This window comes from Eutrigla gurnardus (genome assembly GCF_963514095.1).
Source record: "Eutrigla gurnardus genome assembly, chromosome: 8".
NCBI classification, from domain to species: domain Eukaryota; kingdom Metazoa; phylum Chordata; class Actinopteri; order Perciformes; family Triglidae; genus Eutrigla; species Eutrigla gurnardus.
This window is the reverse complement of record NC_139922.1, coordinates 2,206,179-2,227,708: the sequence shown is the minus strand read 5'-3', so window position 1 is coordinate 2,227,708 and position 21,530 is coordinate 2,206,179. Positions and strand designations below refer to the sequence as shown.

Genomic DNA, 21,530 nt, shown 5'->3' with positions numbered 1-21,530 from the left:
TGCAAACATCTTTTGAGGCTCTGGTTCTGTTGCACATTCATTACAATGTCCTTCACATGTTTAATATAGCAACGCATTCATATCATATTCTTTAGAAATAGCATTTTGTCTCACGGTGACAAACATCAGTGTTCTGAAACTGAGGGTTTCATAAAGCACAGACAACTTCAACCGAGAACACTGTTATCACTCCACCCATCCTGTCTGTGCACACACACACACACACACACACACACACACACACAATCACACATCCACTCCCCCAGACACGTGCTCACACATGAGCCCCTGCTCAGGGCCCCTCTGGCAGCTGAGACGAGCCTGCCACTCTCACTATTTCCACATATGCTTCCCCATGACTTGAGGCTTTGTGACTTTTTCATACGGGGGCTATTCCTAGCTGCCATGTGTGAAGTAAGGGGCTGTAAATAAGCATTTGACAGATATGTGCTTAAAAGAAAAGTCTGATATTGTTTCTGTGCCATTTGCTTGGCTAACAGTGCAGCTCACTCTGAGACCACTGAGCACTGCAGCGCCTCGCTGGGAACAGCTGATGATAAAAGAGTGATATATGTGAGTGTTGATGAGAGGCAGGCGGACCCCTCCCAGTGTAGCGGCGGTGCATAGACATCATGAGGTGTCGTGTTCTCAGCGTGAGGTGCTGGACTACATAGACGGAGCAGTCTGGGCACGTCTCACACACACCTCAGCTAATCGGAAGGCCTTATTTTAGAAGTGTGACATCCTGTCTATGCTGTGTAATCCACACCGCGTCATAAAGGGAGCGTGGCTGCAAAGTGCATGGATGTGATGATAGGGCCCGGCTCTATCATCTGTAGGGTTTCCATTAAAGGTGTCTGTTGGAGGAGGATGGAGTCCTGATCCCAGACCCCAATATGATAATGTTTCATAGCAAACCCAAACATAGGAACATAGTGAAATTACACCACTGGCTTTTGCACTCGCTCACCTGGAACCAGCCCCAGGGCCTCTGAAGACCAGTGCCACAGACGCCACAAACTGCCCACCATCTTCTACTAGGGTTGTGAACGATAAACCAATGCGACCGGATAATCGGTTCAACAAGTGTGAGATACGGCTGCATCGGTAGCAGCCTCCTCAATCGATACGAATTATCAATGAATTCCTAGATGAATCGGTTACAGAGTCATGGATCGGGTATTGTGAGACTTTGAAGCGGTTGGCGGCATTACACCAGCGTCTCTAAAACAACGCTAGAGCTGAAGCTGCCCGCGAAACGCTGTAGCTGCCTAGCCGGTATGAGTGATAAACAAGGGACAACACAGAAAATGGAGGTGGTGGAGGAGGAGAGGCGGGCGCAGCACAGGTAGGCGGCTGCCGTGTGACCGCAGGCACTCCACGACCGCACGTGAGGGATGTAAGGCTTTGAATGTCAATCGCTTGTGTCTCAACTTGCGCCACAAGAGGCGGCCGCAGCACGGGTAGCGTCCACGACACTGTCCTGTGACCGCCATCCAACGATTCAGCCAGACTTTTTTTTGTTCATGTCTAAAAATAAATACATTGACATGTGATTTTGTTGGGGTTTTTTTTGCCAGTGCCATACAGCCACAATGTTTGGGGATATGTGGTATTTTACATATTTGAAAAGAAACTATTGTACTGTCACTTTCATAGAATTGGCTTCTTTATATTATAAAGAAAACAAATATTAACCGTAGAATCAAATCGTATCGTTCTTACACTGTATGGAATCGATTCGAATCGAATCGGTCTGTAATAAAAGGATATCGTTTTAGAATCAAATCGTAACCTGTGTATCTAGATGCATATCGAACCGTTTATCACAGAGAGATGTGCAACCCTATCTTCCACGTAGTGGGGGTCAGGTTGGGGGTCAGCAGGGTACACCAGACGCCCCTCTCTCCAGCAACGTGTTCTTAGGCCAGACCAGATAGATAATCCATCCAGGGGGTTCCCTGTGCCCGGGGTTTGATGAGAAGCAGCCGCGGCTCTGCTCGAGGGTGAGACATCACCACACCGCCTTTTTGGAAGAGGCATCCCCACAGTGGATCTGGTCTGCATTCGGTCTCACTGTCCCACTTTTCAGTGATGTACAAACAAGGTCCGGGTCTCTGATCTCTATTGGAGCTCTTCAAAATTAAATGTCTAGAAGTCCAACGACCTCTTCACAAAGCCTTTGGGATTCATAATTTTAATCCATCACGCTCCATTTGTAGGTGGAGGTGTAGAGGTGGAGCTGCCTCCGGTCTCACTGTCCCACTATTCAGTGATTTAGACCTGCAGAGTCCTCCCTCCGCCCTCGCTGAGTCCCGGGAGCTCAGCTGCCAACCGCTGACCCCCGACGCTCTCCTGCCTCCCAGATTACCGGACCTGGATCTTGTCCTGATGGAAAGCCACGGTGTTGGCAACCGGTAATCTACGAGATAAGGAGTGGCACGTGGCACAGAGACTTTGGCCAGAGGCAGCACTGTGTGTGTGTGTGTGTGTGTGTGTGTGTGTGTGTGTGTGTGTGTTGCCTTTGGTTCTGATATGTAGGACATATCTCTTCATCTCTAGATAACCCATAAACTAGCAACCACAGTCTGACTCCTCTCTACTACTGGAGTCCTTTTATTACAACAATAAAAATCTATCTTCTTATCATAAACATGGGCTCTTTGACCTTAATATGCACTGATCGCATTCCAGTGCCTGTGCTTTCGATTCACAGGTTTTGTTTTCTTATCCTTTTGAGGAAGATTGCTTCTTTATGACTTGCCGTACCGACCGGATGGTGAATGGGGCTCGTCGTAAACATCGTCACAAGGGACGTGACCTTTGCAGTCAACATGTCTTTGTTTGTAGTTTTGTACTACTACATGTAATTCAGATTAAACACAGGAATGAGTTCACGTGGCTGGTTGTGCAGTGATTGTAGTAAACCCACAGTGTGAACTGTGTTTCTGCATCAGGACCAGTAAAACAAGAGGAATGGAGTCTTCACTCGTGGTTTCTTGAGCAGTCAGTCGGTTGGTCCACACAACTATTTACGTGTGATCCATATACATATGTATCCGGGTGATTAACTCTTCAACTCGCCATCAAACCAGCTCATTATAAAGTTTGTGATTCTGATCTGTAACACTTTCAGTCAGATTCAGTGACTCTCTCTCCTCACGACCGACTCACTGCTCCTTCTGTGTGGAAAACAAACAAAGAGACGACCGCACAACACCGTTCCAGCCAATCAGCGACATGATTGGCTGGAAAGCCCCGTTCATGCTCGTTCACATGACGGGAGAGGCATTTAAGTGTTAGGGTGTTTGAGTTCAGCACATTACTTTTTCTTGCCTGTATGACGTGTCTGGTGTCAGCTATGGACATCAGTTGACTTTTATTATTATTATTATTATTATTATTATTATTATTATTATTATTATTATCATCTTCATCATCACTCTAGAAACAAGGTCCGGGTCCCTGATCTCTATTGGAGATCTTCAAAATGAAACTGTAGAAGTCCAAAGACCTCTTCAGAAAGCCTTAGGGATTTATTTTGTTAATCCATCACGCCATTTGTAGGTGGAGGTGTAGAGCTGGAGGTGTAGAAGTGAAGGTGTAGCAGTGGAGGTGTAGCGGAGCAGGTGTAGAGGTGGAGGTGTAGCAGTGGAGGTGTAGTGGAGGAGGTCTAGCGGTGGAGGTGCAGCAGTGGAGCGGTAGAGGTGGAGATGTAGCTGTAGAGGTGGAGGTGTAGCGTGGTGGGGGCGAGGACAGCTGTGACATCGGCAGACCTCGGCGGTATGTGATCGTCTAGCCACACTGCTTCCCTCCGAGAGCAGCTCTGATTACACAGACATGTGGCATAGCAGGACACACTGCCAGCAGCGTCGCTAACCCCATTACAGACCACCACCTGTTGACACCACACAGGACACGGACGTGTGTGTGTGTGTGTGTGTGCACACTGAAGCAGTTTGCTGGCTAATTCCTGAGGGAGATCCTCGCAGACAAAATAAGAGCAGGAGAGAGACTATATGAGTGAGTGAGTGAGTGAGTGAGTGAGTGAGTGAGTGAATGAGTGAGTGAGTGAGTGAGTGAGTGAGTGAGTGAGTGAGTGAGTGAGTGAGTGAATGAGTGAGTGAGTGAGTGAGTGAGTGAGTGAGTATTCCACATGTCGTGTTGCTGCCAAATAAATACTAGCAGAACAGGCGATCAGCTCCGGTTCAAAAAAGTGAAGCCAAAACTAAAGTGCCTTAAAGCTGCATTCTCCATGTACCGAGGCTAAGTCCTCACTGCAGCAGCCTGGGGTTCGAATCCGACTGGTGGCCCTTTCTGTAATGCCGTCCCCCTCTCTCTCTCTCTCCCCCTTTCACTCTCACTCTCTCTCTCTCAATAAAAGGCAAAAACAGCCCAAATAAATAACTTTAAAAAAACTGCAGTCTCTCTGCTTACCACCAGGGAGCGACTCACCTCTCGTTGTATAGAAGTCTATGAAAAAATGGTCCTACTACTCTCTTGATGTATTATCTCAGTAAACATTGTAAACATGAGTTTATGGTCTCAATCTCTAGTTTCAGGTCTTCTTAAATCCAGCACTCTATTGCTCTTGTGTGTGTGTGTGTGTGTGTGTGTGTGTGTGTGTGTGTGTGTGTGTATGTGTGTGTGTCAGCTAGTGACAGCCTGAGCTTGGTGAGGCTGAGGTCATCACAACGAAGCCGGCCTTGCGGGGAGAGACAGACAGACCCCTACTTGTTTGTCTGTATGGGTGTATCTATGTGTGACAGACCAATACACACACACACACAGACTGTCCCAGTCACCTCTAGCCTCCTCTCTTGGCTGCCCATGAGCAAACACACCTCGCTGTATTGGATCGTGTGTGTCAAAGTCAATAACACACCTACATTTAAACACACTTGCACTTCCAGCTATCAGACGGCTCTGTTGGCACTCCTGCAGCAGGCATGCTCACACACACACACACACACACAGATTTATTGGCATGACTGACACTATTGGGTGTATCCCCATCCGTTTATGTGTTTAGATATCTGTTTTTCTGTTCATACACTGAAGGTTAAAATACACGAGCCTGAGTGAAATGAAGCCAGATCTCATGGATTTTTAACACCAGCATTCTTGTCTTGCAGGCATCTGATCCCGTCCCCATCAAACGGTCCAAACACGAAGACTTCCCGTCACAGTCGCTGCCGGCCGACAAAGACAAGCAACATGACTGGCTCCAGTCCCTGTCTGCCTCCACCAAGGTTGGTGTCGCTGATGTTGTTGATGGTTGTGGTGATGCATGAGAGAAGATGTCATGTAATATTATACAGACTTTTTCAGACGAGAGAGCACTTAAATTTAGACTTGGCAAGCTGTGCCACCGGGAAACGGTGGACGCCGCAAGGCCACAGATAGATTTACTGATGGGTGGAACAGAAGGTGACCTCCGTGTGAGGATCAATATTCCCTAAACATCTCCTGTGGTTCATCTCCATAGCGTTACTTATACTTTCTGGTCTACATGGAGAAAAAAAAAAACGTAGTTACGATCGCAAATGGATGAAGTCAGCGGGAGCTTCCACAACATGATGCCAACGCTGCGTTGCACCAGCAAGGATGAATTTAATCTGAGATAAAAAGCAATTGAGTAAATCCAGGTTTAAAATTAGATAATACACAATAACTTTAATCAGTATGGGGATACTTGCTGACACAAATGGAGATGGTGAGGTCTACAGGTCTACTGGTCTACTGGTCTACTGCTGCCTCTTCTGTTAGCCGGCAGCCTGGAACCCAAGACTCATTTGTTCATCCTGAACAAGGAAGCAGGTTGTAACATTCTGGTAAACCGAAGCTAACAGAGCAATATGGCAAAATAATAGAAGATAAAACAAAGAATGTAAAAAAGAGGCTGTTGGTCTGTGGGTCTGGTGTGTGGGTATGTTGGTCTGTGGGTCTGTAGATCTGGTATGTTGGTCTATGGGTCTGGTATGTTGGTCTGTGGGTCTGGTATGTTGATCTGTGGGTCTGGTCTGTGGGTCTGGTATGTTGGTCTGTGGGTATGTTGGTGTGTTGGTTTTTGGTCTGTGGGTCTGGTATGTTGGTCTGTGGGTCTGGTATGTTGGTCTGTGGGTCTGGTATGTTGGTCTGTGGGTATGTTGGTGTGTTGGTTTTTGGTCTGTGGGTCTGGTATGTTGGTCTGTGGGTATGTTGGTGTGTTGGTTTTTGGTCTGCGGGCCTGTGGGTCTGTTGGTCCAGTCCAGGTTGGAATACCTGAAACTGACAGGTATTCTATGAAATGTCTCATTAGATCTTCAATATTGTTTACTCTCAGATATGTCCCTGGATTTAATCACATGTCCTCTAAATGCCAACTAGATTGGAATTAAGTAAAACAGCTTGAAACGTTTGGCCGAGTCGTTAGACTGCACTCCTGTATTGTGATTTAAATTATTAACTTTGTCGTTTTTCAGGGGCTTAACTGCATCCAGCCGAGGCAGAGACCCTCAGCTTTCAGACCCTGGTCCCCCCACGTCTCTGCTGGTGACAAGGAGCCCCCCGGTCACCCCCTGGCCCTGCTGAGAGACAGGTGAGTCCAGCATCACCCGTCACCAAACGAGGCATTATGTGGACTCTAAAAAGAGGAGGGCTGGGTGCGATGAGCTCCCAGCATGCTCTCTCACTGGTCTGGGTGGGCCGGTGTCACAAGGGTCAAGTCTGACTACACCACAGCCTACCACAAGCCACCATTCACACTCACTGTGTGGGCACCCGGTCGGCAGGCTGCTGCCTGTGCCAGCTGCACCGTATCAGTCCATCCACACAGTTTCTCATAGTGGGAGGAAAGAAAGAATGTTTCTCTGGTTCTCGAACCGGACCCAGGCATCTGGTCCTGGCTGGTTGACGTCATCCACTAACCTTGACCATTGTACAACGGACGTGTAGTTAAATTGTCTGGTTTCCTTTTAGCTTCTACAACTACAAGAGCCTGGAAAAAGCTGTGGCCCCCAATGTGGCCCTCACACCGCTGCCCCTGGGGAAGGTGGGTCCCATGTCCCCGTCGGTACCCAGTACCTCCCATCCAAGTGGAGGTGAACCCCCAGCCGAGGGCGCCAACTCCAGGCCTCGCAAGATAAGAGCCACAGGGGAGCCTCTGTTGCCAGAGGCCCCCTGCCCTCCGTCCTCAGCTGTCAGCAAGCCACCAGCATCGCTAGCACTGCCAGCACTGCCAGCACCACCGGCGCTGCCGCCTCCACCTCAGGATGACAAGGATTCTGAGGTGGAGATCGAAGTGGAGAGCCGTGATGAATGTAAGCAAAGAACACCAGCAGCAGGATTTGTGTGCATTGTATATTACATTCAGCGTTTCCATAAAGATTCACCCTCTCTGGTGTCTTTGGTCTCTCCCGACAGTCACCTCATCCCTGTCCTCGCTGTCGTCACCGTCCTTCACCTCATCCAGCAGCTCAGCCAAGGACCTGAGCTCGCCGAGCGCCCAAGGGCCGATCTGCACCGTCACATCAGCCGAGGGCCCCGCCCTCCCAGCAGCACCCGTCACCACCACCGTGATCCACTCAGAGCCGGGACTGGAGTCGGAGCTGGAGAGCCTGAGACAGGCGCTGGACAGCGGACTGGACTCCAAAGAGTCTAAGGAGAAGTTTCTACACGAGATTGTTAAGATGAGGGTGAAGCAGGAGGAGAAGCTGGGATCAGCCCTGCAGGCCAAACGCAGCCTCCAGCAGGTAGGCCCCGGAACAACACAACCACATTAAACATGAGAGTTTCAACGGGTCCATTAAAAAAAGATAAATCTATCTAATCTAATGGATTCGGAACGTTCTACTGACTGTATCTCAGTTTCCTACATACACTACAAACTACTTTTTCATCAGTTGATGCAAGCAGTCACTTCACCAACCTACACCAGTCCATAGAATAAAAAGCTGCATCTTTTCAACCCCTTTGATAGAAGCTCACTTACTGAATGCCTAGCGGTTAGGAGACGTTTGTGACCCTGCAGGTTAGCGACACCATGCAAACTGCATGCAGCTTCTTTACAGCTCAACAGTGTTGGATCAGAGCAGCTAATGTTGTATTGCATCACAGACACAAAAGGGTGCAAATTGTGAAGGACAAATTAAAAATGATGGTGAGCTAGAGTAGTAGTTGGCACAACGAGGAACTTTCTTCAACATCAGAAAGCAGAAGTGGATTTAGGAGTCTTAATCATTGTCAGCAAAAGCGTAGCATGAGTTGGCGAGTGATAACAATGAGAGCGGATGTTGCTGCAAAGGGAAAGGCCAGACTTCCATTTTATTTTTGTCTTGGACTGAGAACAAGAAAATGCCTACGAAGGAGTCTGTGTGGGTGAGAAGCAGCATGGTAAGCTGAGAAAAGCAAGCCGGACGCCGTTCAGCTTTCACTTTCCATCAGGACTCAGAGAAGACAGGCAACATAAAGCCAGACCTACAAGACCTACAGGACCTCAACACATACAAGAGCTACAACACATACAAGACCTCCAACACATATAACTCCTCCAACATGTACTAGACCTACAAGACCCCCAACACTTATAAGACCTCCAACACATATAACTCCTCCAACATGTACTAGACCTACAAGACCCCCAACACTTATAAGACCTACAAGACCTCCAACACATATAAGACCTCCAACACGTACAAGACCTACAACACATACAAGACCTCCAACACGTACAAGACCTGCAAGACCTCCAAGCCATACAAGATTGTGTTCTTATTGTGTAATAAATACATATCGTAGCTAATTTGTTGTAATTGAAGTTCCTTTGGTAAAGAGTGATGCAGCATACATGTCTAGGGCTTTGATTGTGAAAGGTGAGGACTAAAGAAGCAGTATAGACCCCAATTAGCATATTTGACCAAATTAATGAATACATTCAAAATACGTCTCTGTCATTTTTCCTTCAGAGCAGTGCATGATGGTATATACTTCTGGGTGGGTGACCCTTCAGACAACACTCCAACATGCTGAGTGATCTGGGACTGGAAAGCCTCTGTAGAGACTCGGCTCTGACGGGATTTTAACTTGTTTGTAGGAGCAACAAAGCTTGATAAGAGACATGTTTATCTCCACCACAAGTCCTCATGAGAAGGCTGTTACTACACACACACACACACACAAACACACACACACACAAGCACACACAGTGAGTCAGAGGAAGGAAACCTGACTTTTGTCAGCCACGCTCGGTCCTAACCTCTGACTCTGCTCAGTGTAAACACTGAAATGGACCCTGCATCCTCCTGTAACGGGGCCCTGCTCCTGGGTGTAACGGGGCCCTGCTCCTGGGTGTAACGAGGCCCTGCTCCTGGGTGTAACGGGGCCCTGCTCCTGGGTGTAATGAGGGCCTGCTCCTGGGTGTAACGGGGCCCTGCTCCTGGGTGTAATGAGGGCCTGCTCCTGGGTGTAACGGGGCCCTGCTCCTGGGTGTAACGAGGCCCTGCTCCTGGGTGTAACGAGGCCCTGCTCCTGGGTGTAATGAGGGCCTGCTCCTGGGTGTAACGGGGCCCTGCTCCTGGGTGTAACGGGGCCCTGCTCCTGGGTGTAACGAGGCCCTGCTCCTGGGTGTAACGAGGCCCTGCTCCTGGGTGTAACGGGGCCCTGCTCCTGGGTGTAATGAGGGCCTGGTCCTGGGTGTAACGGGGCCCTGCTCTTGGGTGTCAATAGCTCAGAAACCAGCCAAACAGCCATGTGACAGATATATCCACTGGCCTTCACAACAGTTGCATAAGCATCATGGGGCACTGAAATTGCTCAATGGTGCATTGAAATTATGAAAAATAAATAAATAAAATACAACTTTCCTAAGTGATTTATTGCATAATAATGATATAACCCCGGAGAGATGGGCCCTGTCTCACCACTACCACATCTTTTTCACAGGAGCTGGAGTTCTTGCGGGTAGCCAAGAAGGAGAAACTGCGGGAGGCCACCGAGGCAAAGAGGAACCTGAGGAAGGAAATAGAGCGCCTGCGAGCCGAGAGCGAGAAGAAGATGAAGGAAGCCAACGAGTCGCGGATCCGTCTGAAGCGGGAGCTGGAGCAGGCCCGGCAGCTCCGGGTCTGTGACAAGGGCTGCGAGGCCGGACGCCTTCGCGCCAAATACTCGGCACAGGTCAGTGCTCGGCTCAACCTTCCGCCCAGTAAAGTGAAATGTTTAAGATGAAGCTTTGTTTGGGAAACGGAGGACGTGGGTTGAATTAAAGCCAAACCAGGCAGCCCAGCATGCAAATGTGATGGTAGGAAGTCTAGACGACTCTGACAACACCCTCGGGGTAATTGCAGTGTTTCAAAGTTTCACTGTCTCAAATACTGTCAAGTTCAGCAAAGGAGAAGGCAAGAAAAAACCCACATTTCCTCTTCCCGAGTCAAAAATAAATGGGTGTAGCCTCAAGTGCACAGACGTAGGATTAGTCCCCCTCCGAGAGGAAACAGGAAGAAACGTCAGCTTCCCTCAGGCACCATGGGAAATGCAGATTAGACAAAACAAGAGGGAGGTTGCAGCCGTCTGTGGAAGGCCGTCATTAGGACGCTGCCGTCTGAGCCGAGGACAGGAAACCAGACCAGGGGCCCGTTTCACAAAGCAGGTTCAACAAACTCTGAACCTAACCCTGAACTCTGAGTTGACCAACTCTGAGATGGGCAACTCTGAGTTTTCGGTTTCAGAACAGCGGTTTTGAATTAGTTCAGTCAACTCTGAGTATGTAAACTCTGAGTTACGCGCGTGCCTGCCGACTCTACAAAGCCATCATCAATGGAGCTCCGATACTACGATTCACCATGGCAACCGGGAGAGCGTCATTAGATATTACTGAGTGTTTATGTAGAAAACAAGCTCATCCTGAGAAAGCGGAGCAACGTAACTGCAGCAAAGTAGCGATAGTTGGCGTGGCAGACAATTACTGCCCGATCTAATGTGTATAACTGAATGAAACAGTCTATTGATCTAAAGGTAATAAGTGTTCGCAGAGCGATACTGTGGTGTAACGGTTAGCAACACTGCCTATGGTGCAGGCGACAGCGGTTCAATTCCCGTAGTTCACAAAGTAGCACAATGAATAAATTATCATTTTCATTGGGTGTTATCCCCCCAGGCACAGAAAGAAAGTGGCTTCAGTTGAAAATTAAGCATAAGAATATTGCGCAAATACGTTGACTAAGGCATATGATTTTAATTTAATCATATTTCACATATTAAATGTAAATATAAGCAGGTATTTCAACACAGGAATGTACTTAAACATTTCATAAATCTCCCGTTCGCAAAAACACTACCTCCGCAAAGAATCTGGTTGCGGATTATGTCCGTGATATGAAATGTTGTAAATGTCGGAGAATATTGTTTAGATAATATCTAATGTGATTGGAAGGAAAGGTAATCAAAATCCTCTCCCGACGCAAAGCTGCTAGAATCACTTTTATTTCCGTATCAATTAGGTTGACGATGAAAGGACGGCACATTTTTTCAGAGTTGGTTCAGATTCCGGAAAAAGGCGGAGACATGTAGGGAGAAACTCAGGGTTTGTTGAAGCAAACCTGCTAGCAAGCAGGTTAGGTTCACGGAGTATGTTACCCGGGTAACTGACTCAGATTTATGCTGAACTGGCTTTGTGAAACCAAAAAAACAGAGTTTCCCTCATCTCAGGGTTAACTAACTCAAGGTTTTCACTAAACCTGCTTTGTGAAACGGACCCCAGTTCTCTGAAGCTCTCAGCATTACCTTGGTTTCTAGACCTGAATCAGAATCAGAATACTTTAGTAAAACCTCGGGAAAATGTACAGCTGCAGTTGCTTCATAAGAGTCAGGAAAGAGAGTCAAATAAGTTAAAAATATAATGTATAAAATAATGCCACTAAATAGAAGTAATGTTTTCTAGTGCTGTCAAACGATTAAAAAATGTAATCGAGTTAATCACAATAACAGGTTGTGATTAATCACGATTAATCACAAGTTTAAAATACTAGTATTTACTTGTATTTTTGGGGGTAGGATATAAGTGCATTGGCTTGCAAGTGATATCTCAGACTGGACGTACTTCTATGGTAGCTCATTTCATATCCACAGTACGCGCAGATGACTTTGGTCTTATCGACTGAACCATCCGGCAGTCTTTTTGCTTCCCAGTATTGCACGCTTGGCAGGCTGCCACTAGAGGATGATTGACAGGCGCTCTCCTTCAAACAACAGATTTTTGCGAGCGTTCGCGAGCGTTCCCGAGGCGGCGAGTCGAGCCCGGCGCCTCTGATTAGCATAAAGTAGATTCGATTTATACTTTAGGCAAATGAGGAGCGGCCAACTCGCGCGCCGTCTCTCGACATTCGCCGCGACGCTACCAGAATGCATTGCACGGCTTTTCACAATGAATGGGTAGCGGGGAAACACCGCTGCCTGTGGACACGCACCATCCCTCTGGATCAGGACTACAGGTGCCACCGACGGCCATAAATCATACAATGCACGTTTTTTTTTTAAATACCGAGCGTTAATCGCGCGTTAAAAAAATTAACGGCGTTAAGAGGATGTTGCGTTAATGCGTTATTAACGCGTTAACTTTGACAGCCCTAGTTTGAACATAATGTATGTATATAAAACACTATACGGTATAGTAGTGTATCTACTGTTGAGGTAGTATCATATAATCTAGTGCACATAAGTCAATTTTGACAGTTAAACTGTATTAAATGTGGTTTTTTTTATGTCTGCCCCTTAAAACACACCATAGGGTAATTGCTCATTTTAATAAGGTCTATATAAATAACCTTTTTTATTGTTGTTATTATGATTATTATTATTAATATTATCAACAACATGAGATGTTTGTAAACAGATTTAACTTTAATTGCACAACATGAGACGAACAGCCCACAATCTAGCGTTAAATATTAGGCTCACACAGGAAATTAGCATTTTCTACTAAACGTGCTGTTTGTTGTCAAAACTAAGAGCCAATCAGCTCTTAGATGAGGCGAGAGCCAGGCGTTTCCCATCATGCCCTGGGGCTTGCAGTCGGTTAAGAGCAACTGCGGCGCCTGGCTCTAAAAACTGCGGCCACCTTGATCTCATGAGATTATCGTTGCCCACGTGTTCATGACGTCAGAGCAAGTCAGGATCAAGTTGGACACAAAACTACCAGCATGCACTGTGTCCGGCGCAGGCCTGATTCATCTCCAACAAGCCTAGTGAGGGAACTACACACTTTTCTTCTGGACTAAAACATGATCTTGTTCTAGTTTGTGTCCAAGGAAACCAGATGAAGAAACATGTAGCTCACAATACAGGGACAAAGCCTGTGAAATACCTAGAAACGCCCCTGATAGACCACACCCACATCCTGTCAGACCCAAACAGGAAGTAGGAGTGGCCATGTCCAATCAGACTTCGTCGACTGGAGACATGGTTCCTCAGTGCATGCAATATTGACCCAGAAAGCTGAGATCCCCTGCTCAGCCTTGCTGGCAGTAACTACATGTACCAGGATGCATTGCACACGGCCTTCTGATGCCGGGAGGGTCCCTGCCGGCCGCGTCCTCGCCTCCATCGTACACTCTGACTAATCAATACGGCCGAGTATCCGAGTCAGCTGCGCCACTTTGTCCTCGTATTATGGGATTTCATGTTCACAAGAGAACAAAAGAGTTCTGTTTGTGCAGCGGGTAGACTTGTTCCCATGCCGACGGGACCATGATCATGATACTTGATCCCCTACTTTGAGCAAATACAGTTTAATATGATATTGAATCCATAAAAAGGTCCTGAGGTCTAGTGGTTTCTGGCCCTGGGAAAGTTCACATTCATGCAGAACTGCTGGATCTCTGAACCGTCTAGTGAACCAGATCACATATGTAGGGTCGACTAGGTCATCTGGTTCTGGTTCTGAAAAATGATCTAATATTGTTTTCATTTCCATTCAGTGAGTTGTGGACTATAGAGGACTACATAGAGGACTATATAGAGGACTACATAGAGGAGTAAGTAGAGGACTACATAGAGGAGTAAGTAGACGACTATAGAAGACTATATAGAGGACTAAGTAGAGGATAATAGAGGACTAAGTACAGGACTATGTCGAGGACTATATAGAGGACTAAGTAGAGGAATATATAGAGGACTATATATAGGACTACATAGAGGACTATAGAGGACTATGTCGAGGACTAAGTAGAGGACTATAGAGGACTAAGTATAGGACTACATAGAGGACGGCTGTTCATTCTTTCAGTTTCCATTCGATGAGAAGACGAGGAATCGCTGGCTCAAACTGATGGATATCATTTGCGTCGAGAGCAGCGACGAACTGAAGTTCACAAAGCGGCCTATCACAAAACCTACCATTATCAAACGTCTTCATGATAAATCGTATTTGTGTATGTGAAATTCATGTCATAATTCAAAAGGGACAATAAAATAATTTAGATCTCGCCATAGGAATACATGCATCAGAAATTCATATTGAGGTCCCATGTACCGGAAATAGAAAGGTGGGACTTCGCCACTCTATTGTGGAAGAAAACTCTTCAGGTCCAATTCTGTGGGTGGTTCAGATGAGGTTTAATCACTGACAGTGGAAAGTCACAGCGTTGCCATGAAATCTTTCTGACAAGTGTGGGGCTAGTCAGTTTTATACAGTTACAGAGAAGATGGGGGAAGGTGCGATGAGTGGATTTACATTGATTCAATACACGTCTGCTTCCAAGAGGAAGAGACTTCTAAGGAGTCAAAGGTGTGGCTGCTCTCAGGGCAGCCTGGTTTCTCTACACAATGTCATTCATCAGGCCTTGATCAATCAATTAGAGATAAGGATGTTTCTGAGTCGGTCCAGGAAGGGGGAAAGACCAAAAGGTCTTCTTATCAAAATAACAAAAGTTAACCACAATCACATAGGAGCAGCAGGACATTTGATGAGTACAAGAGAAAGGAATATTAGTATGAGATGAAAAGACTGTGAGTTAACTAATTTTCTTCTACACGCTCCAAAGTGCCTGTCCTAACATCTGCTTCCTGCTGCGTGTTTTCCAGATCGAGGACCTCCAGATGAAGCTGCAGCACGCCGAGGCGGACCGCGAGCAGCTCAGAGCCGACTTGCTGCTGGAGCGGGAGGCCAGGGAGCATCTGGAGAGGGTGGTGAAGGAGCTGCAGCAGCAACTGTGGCCCAAATCCAATGGGGACAAGGAGGGGACGCCCATGGACACACCGACTGACAACTGACCCAGCAGCCAACCTCGCCGCCCAAACACCCCCCCATCACCACCCCAACATCCCACATCAGACCACAAACACCCAGGAGCATCGCCCCCCCGTCCCTCACGCTCGCCTCCTCAACATAACGGTAAAGACTCACGGCCGTGGGAAGTCGAGTGAGCGCTTTCCTCGGAGACAGACTGGTAGCAGCTACGTACGACGCTGTCCGAGGAGACCGATGCACCTGAACGAGCCCGGACTCGCACCGTCCCACAGAACTTGTTTGTTTGGCACACAGTGTGGCTGCGCTGGTGTGAGACCTTGGACCGAAGACTGTGATAGTAAATGCTGAGAGATGATCATGTTATATTGGAGTTATACAGCTGTTGAAAGGCGTTCCAGCAGGTCCAGGACGACGGGAATCCGCTTCCCCCAACGTCCCCAGAAGAAAGACTCTCCTGCATCCCTTGGAGGGTTTTGAAGACATTCAAAGCTATTTAAGAGACTACATAGCGAAATGTAAAGGAAACCTTTGTTTTGTTTTTCTGTGCTATTGAAGTTTGAAAAGATAGAAATAAATCAGAAGATGAACAGAACACGCAGATGAACGTCCCACAGCTCCACCGGGGTTTTGTCGGTTTTCCAGGAAGCCGTGGCAGTCCGCTGAGGGGAAAGGCATCAAGTTCAAAGTTCAGCGACCCGTCTCTTCCTCCCATTGTTGTTTTACAGAATCATTTGTCCCTCGGCTCTCCGAGCGGCGGCTTGTGTTCGGGGTGATGTTCTCTGTCTGTGGAGCGAAGCCCCGGTTGGGGATTGGAGCTAAAAACATGCTGTTGAAGGCCCCTTCGTTAGTGATGATCCATGCCAACATCAGTGTTGCTCCCACAGAGTCTCACACTGGTCGCCAGATGCTAGTTTAAGCTTTTGGGTCAAAACCCTGCAGTCTGTATCTTGTAAAGATAAAGTAGTCCAGATGTGCGGGCGGCCTTGTTTTCTGGTCTCGTAGTGCTCGAGTGAAGAAAGGCAGCATGCTTTTACTCCAGTCGACATCAGAAACCATCATCTATGACATCATAGCGGGCTGGATGGGGCGCCCTGGGCGAGAACCACAAAATGTTCATTTGAATTAAATTAAGGTTTGTAAATATAAATGTACGTTGTTGTTTTGTTTCTTTTGACTTTTACAATAATGAATCGCACTTTGTCATAACAAAATACTGTTATAATGCGTTGTACTCCCACTATCGTCTTCAATGTTACTTTGAAAACATCATCGTATACATAACTGCAAACATATAAACCCAGTAAGCATTTTGATTATATGCATCTCGAATAAATACTGTTTCCTTGAGGCAAAGTCTTGTAAATAAATGGAAAGAAAAGAGGCTCTACCTGTCGCTCGCTGATGCATTCTGGGATTGTTGGAATGTGTCTCCCGCTTCTGTAATATAATGGACAGAAATATCTCCGAGCGCCGGCTACGACTCCAAAACAATTTGACAGAATGTCATTAACATCGTGCGTCAGCGGGGTGGTGGCGGTCGGAGCCTGAACGTCACATGGCGGAGGAATCAAATCCGATTTTGTTCCTCAGTCACGCGGTGGGGACGATGCAATCAGAATGTACATTGTGTTAATGCTATTTTTCCTTTCGGTTGTTGATGTTGTTTTGAACGTGGAGATATTTTACTGCTCGTCTGTTATGTTCACTTTTTTCCAATTGAAAACTCATGTTTTCTTTATGCATGACATTTGAGTTTGGCATACATATAGTCAGTTATTGGGCATTGATACTGTACATGTAAAGGTTTTATTGTGTTATGCAATATGAAGTAATTTGTCTTATTTAGGAGAGGAAACGGTAAAAAAAAACAAACAGTATATTGCTCTTAAGAAAAACAAACACTCACAAAAAAAAACAAAAGAGGACAAAAAAAGAAGAACAAACATGTCGATGCTGGACAACCTCAAGTGCCTGGACGCGGGCCAAAGGTTTCCAGAGGAGAAGTGATGATGAAGCCGTGGGCTGGGCCTCTCATCAACTTCCTGTTTGCAGGTTTCAAATTAAAAGCCCCGACCGCCCTCGCTCAGAAGCTCTTTTTATCAGTATTCCTAAAAGCAACCAGTTTACAGAACTCTTTCTTGAACAACAGTTGAACAAATGCTAGAACGCTTCTTTTTCCTGAATGAGTGCTTTTTTTCTTCTTCTTTTGAAATCAATGTTATGCATGTTCAAACAATTTTTATAGAAGATCTTGAAAAGCCACTTGCTTCGGCGAATTGTTACCTTGGGTTGTATATAAAGACTGTTTATTCCCAGTTTGTGAGGATAATAAAGAGGGCATTGTGTTAGAAGCCCTTTTCTTACCTGAAGTTATTGATGTTGCTCAGAGAACGACTGCAACTTTGGCAGACCTGAAATTGGTACATTTTGTAGTTGTTTTTACACTCAAACGAGTCGACAGCCGACGCGTACTTTACGTTCGCATGGTTTTCTACAAATGAAGGGAGACAATAACGACATTGGCTCTTCACTCTCCCAGGCGAAACGTCAAAAAGCAGTTTAACAGCGTCTTGTTTTCTAAAGGAGAATCATTTTGCTAAATAATGGACAGTAAAGCAGCAATAACAGTCCATATTAATAGAATAATACTAGCCAGTGTGAAGATTTGAATAAGAATTTACAAATGTAAATATTTTTTCTTTTACAATATTGTATAATATATGTACATGGTGTTTCCTTTTTCAAAAAGAAATCTTTTCTTACAATAGCTGTCTTGTTTTTTTTCTTCGTTTTGTTGAATTTGTGTTTAACTGAACAGCAGTGCGTAAGAGAATATTCCCCACATAAACATTTTAATCCATTTCTTTTTTTACTGTTGAGTCTTTATATTGAATTACTTTTTTCACCAGTTCATATATATTTTATAACAGTATGTTCAGTATCAGATAGCAGGCCTACCATATGGGTCACACACACACACACGACTACGCCACCTTGCAGATTGTCCCCCTCACCCTCATGTTTCTGTTTAGCCCTGTGCTGCTGCTAATACTATGTAAACCTGACACGTCTAGAACTATTTTTATGTAAGAGGTAAATGTAAGCTTTCCCATTCATTAATGCCACATATACAGTATGAAAAAAGTTTGGCTTCCTCATCCATCCTCCTTGTTTCCCTAATTTTTTCACGCCTTTCTCCGTATCCCTCCTCCAACGCCACCTGCCACCCCCCCCCCCCCCCCCCCCCTTCTCTCACGACACGGACTATATTGTAAAGTAAAGGACTTTATGAGATTATGTTTGAAAATAGCTATGCTTATATACTACAGTGACTGAATGTACAGTGTATAGATGCATTACCAGAAATAAAGTTGTTTGTCCAGATTGAATGACCCAGTTTATTATTTTTGCTGCTTGTTTCGTAAACAACGTAAATGTCCTGCAAATATTGTGTAAAAAGTTTTGATACAAATTCACAGCATTTCTTTTAGTTTAGGGTCTCGAAACAGCATGTCTCTCAAACTCCAGGCCTTCATGCTGGAACCAGGCCGAGGCTAAAAGTGAAGCCACAGCTGAAGGTCCTTAAAGCTGCATTCTCTCTGCTGGCCACCAGGGGGCGACTCCTCTCTTGATGTATTATCTCAGTAAATATTGTAAACATGAGTTTATGGTCTCAGTCTTTTTCAATCCAGCATGATGTTCATTTTGTACATTATGGTATATTTAGAGTCCAACAGACCAGAAAGCAGGGGATGCTTTAGGGGCGGGGCTACCTTGTGATTGACAGGTCGCTACCATGCTACCAATGCAGTTAGCTACTTTATTAGCAGCTTCACACCAGAATCCAGATGGATCCAGAGTCAGTAAGGGTGCTGCTCTGTTGCTTGTCAGATCGCTCCTCCACAGACCGAATATGGTCACTTCCTTCACAGGTTTAAAAAATAAAAAAACAAGATGGCGACGGCCAAAATGCCGAACCATAGTCCACAAACTATACTACACAATGGGTGACGTTACCATGACTACACTCCTTATTTACAGTCTATGACTGGAATGCAGGTTTTCTGTTATAAGTCTCAGAGCTGAGATAACCCTGATGACATCACTATGGCATCAACAAGGTTACTTTTCACTTTACTTGACAAAGCTGCTCCAGAGCCTCAGAAGACCTAATAGACGTACAGAACTCCTCAGGACCAGAAGAGTGATTTGTTATTAGGGCCCGAGCACCGACAACGTCGGGCAGCGAAGCCCTATTGAAACTGCATTGATTATTTTTAGGGCCCGAGTGCCGACAACGTCGGGCAGCGAAGACCTATTGAAACTGCATTGATTATTAGGGCCCGAGCTAATAAAATATTGTTGCGTTTAGAGGTTATAAGCCAATGAACATTGAAGGGGCGGGGCTCTAGAAATCAATACACATAACTTCATAATCTCTAACCCAATCATCACAAAACTTGCAGGATATGTTGACATATCACACTGGAACATATCCTGAAAGTTTTATTAAAATTGACCACTCGGGGGCGCTACAGTTAATCAGCCATTTTAGGCTATTTTTCCCATTTTTCCCATTGTAGACTTTGTATTTTAACGAACTCCTCATACACCGTTGATCCGATTCCTGCCAAACTCTCTGAGACAATTCTAGAGACATCAACGATGCAAAATCATCGAAAGGTCTTGCAAAAGTCAAAGGGCGTGGCCAGGGCTTGCGTTTTGGCCAGTGTACAGGAAGTTGTTGTAACTTCAGGATACAATGTCCAATCTGCTCAAAACTTGACATGTTTGATTAGAGTCTCACCCTGAACACGTATGCACTGTAATATTGACCTTCAGAGCGCCACCCGATGGTACCTGTAAATATCATGTTTTTACACTTTTACGGCTCCTTTTAGGATATTGAACACCTTTAACTTTGACGTACCTGCATGAAACTTTGTAGGTACATAGAACATGTAGAGATGTACAAAAAAGCCTCTTGGACCGTCAGCCATTTTGCATTATATGTGCAATTTTAAGCGATTTTTCGCCTCTTTCATGCAGTATATTTTAACGAACTCCTACTAGACCGTCGATCCGATTCCTACCAAACTTTGTGAGCCTGTTCTACAGGCCTCAATGATTAAAAATCATCAAAAGGTCTTACATAAGTCAAAGGGCGTGGCCAGGACAACACCACAAACACAGACGAATTTCATGCTTCACAACATTCTGAACTGTTATAACTTCAGTGTCCATTGTCTGATCTGGTTCAAACTTCTCACATTTGATGAGAGTCCTACCTTGAACGCATCTGCACTGCAATTTTGACTGACAATCAGAGTGCCACCTAATGGCCACATGAAATGTCATGTTTTTACACTCGTATACGGTCCCAGTGTCGTGGAACTTTGCTCCCCAGTCCAGCGTGATGACTTCAATCGTCTGATACGGTGATCGACGATTCAGGCAAGGGACGACCGGCAGCGTGGCGGTGGCCGGGGATGACCCGCGCCTTGGCAGTGGCCGGGGACGACTGGCGCCGTGGCGGTGGCCAGGCCAGGCGGTCCGACACGGAAGGCGGCCGTAGCACTAACCGAGTTGCGTGCCATGCGAGGGCCCGTTCATCACTGCTCGCAGTTTTAATTTCCAGATTGAATTTCGGCCACATTGTAGCTGTGAGTTCATCGTCTGCCTCTATTCAATATGTGTATTGTTTTTATAGTTTGGCTGAAACTGTGGAGATGATATACAACGATAGATACATGCAGATAGTATTAACAAGACCAGGTGAAACCTCGTATCTGGACTGTGTTGGTCAATGTGCCTCACTGCAGATCAGCTATTTAATAAAAAAAATGTTATAGTGCCATCACAACAGAAGTCATCTCAGGACACTTAACACATTGAGCAGGACTAGAATATGCTCATGATTTTCAGAGTCGATAAAATTTCAAAGTCCGAACATCACCAGGATGAAGCGTTACAGCGACAGTGGCAAGAAAAAAATGCCTTAATAAGCTTTTAGGCAGAAATCTCGTGCAGCCCAGGCCCTTGGGTTCCAACTGCATTTGGTGTTGGTAATAGTATAGTAGTAGTAGCATTAACAGTAGTGGTGGCATTAACAGAAGCAATAGTATCAACAGTAGTAGTCCATGGCAGCAGGCACAGCCCCGCCGAGAAGGATCCATCCCAACCACGTCGCCGTAGACCAAAAAGCAGTAAAAACTAAAGCTAAACTTCTCAACCTCAACAATGATCTCTCTCTGGACTCAAACCGTCTCAGTCAGTCACCATGACAACACTGTTTACTTCCTTTCTTTAT

The 21,530-nt window shown here is 45.9% G+C and overlaps 1 protein-coding gene across 1 annotated transcript in view; it reads left to right on the top strand.

The window, feature by feature from the left end:
- The window catches only part of skia (v-ski avian sarcoma viral oncogene homolog a), a 77,804-nt gene extending 59,199 nt beyond the window's left edge, over positions 1-18,605 (top strand). Inside the window, exons 2-7 of the mRNA XM_084015387.1 lie at positions 5,136-5,252; positions 6,465-6,580; positions 6,961-7,301; positions 7,405-7,733; positions 9,922-10,152; positions 15,055-18,605. Of these exons, the coding sequence (XP_083871513.1) occupies positions 5,136-5,252; positions 6,465-6,580; positions 6,961-7,301; positions 7,405-7,733; positions 9,922-10,152; positions 15,055-15,243 (1,323 nt within the window). The 3' untranslated portion in view covers positions 15,244-18,605. The remainder of the gene's footprint in view (positions 1-5,135; positions 5,253-6,464; positions 6,581-6,960; positions 7,302-7,404; positions 7,734-9,921; positions 10,153-15,054) is intronic.
- The last annotated feature ends 2,925 nt before the right edge of the window (positions 18,606-21,530 follow it).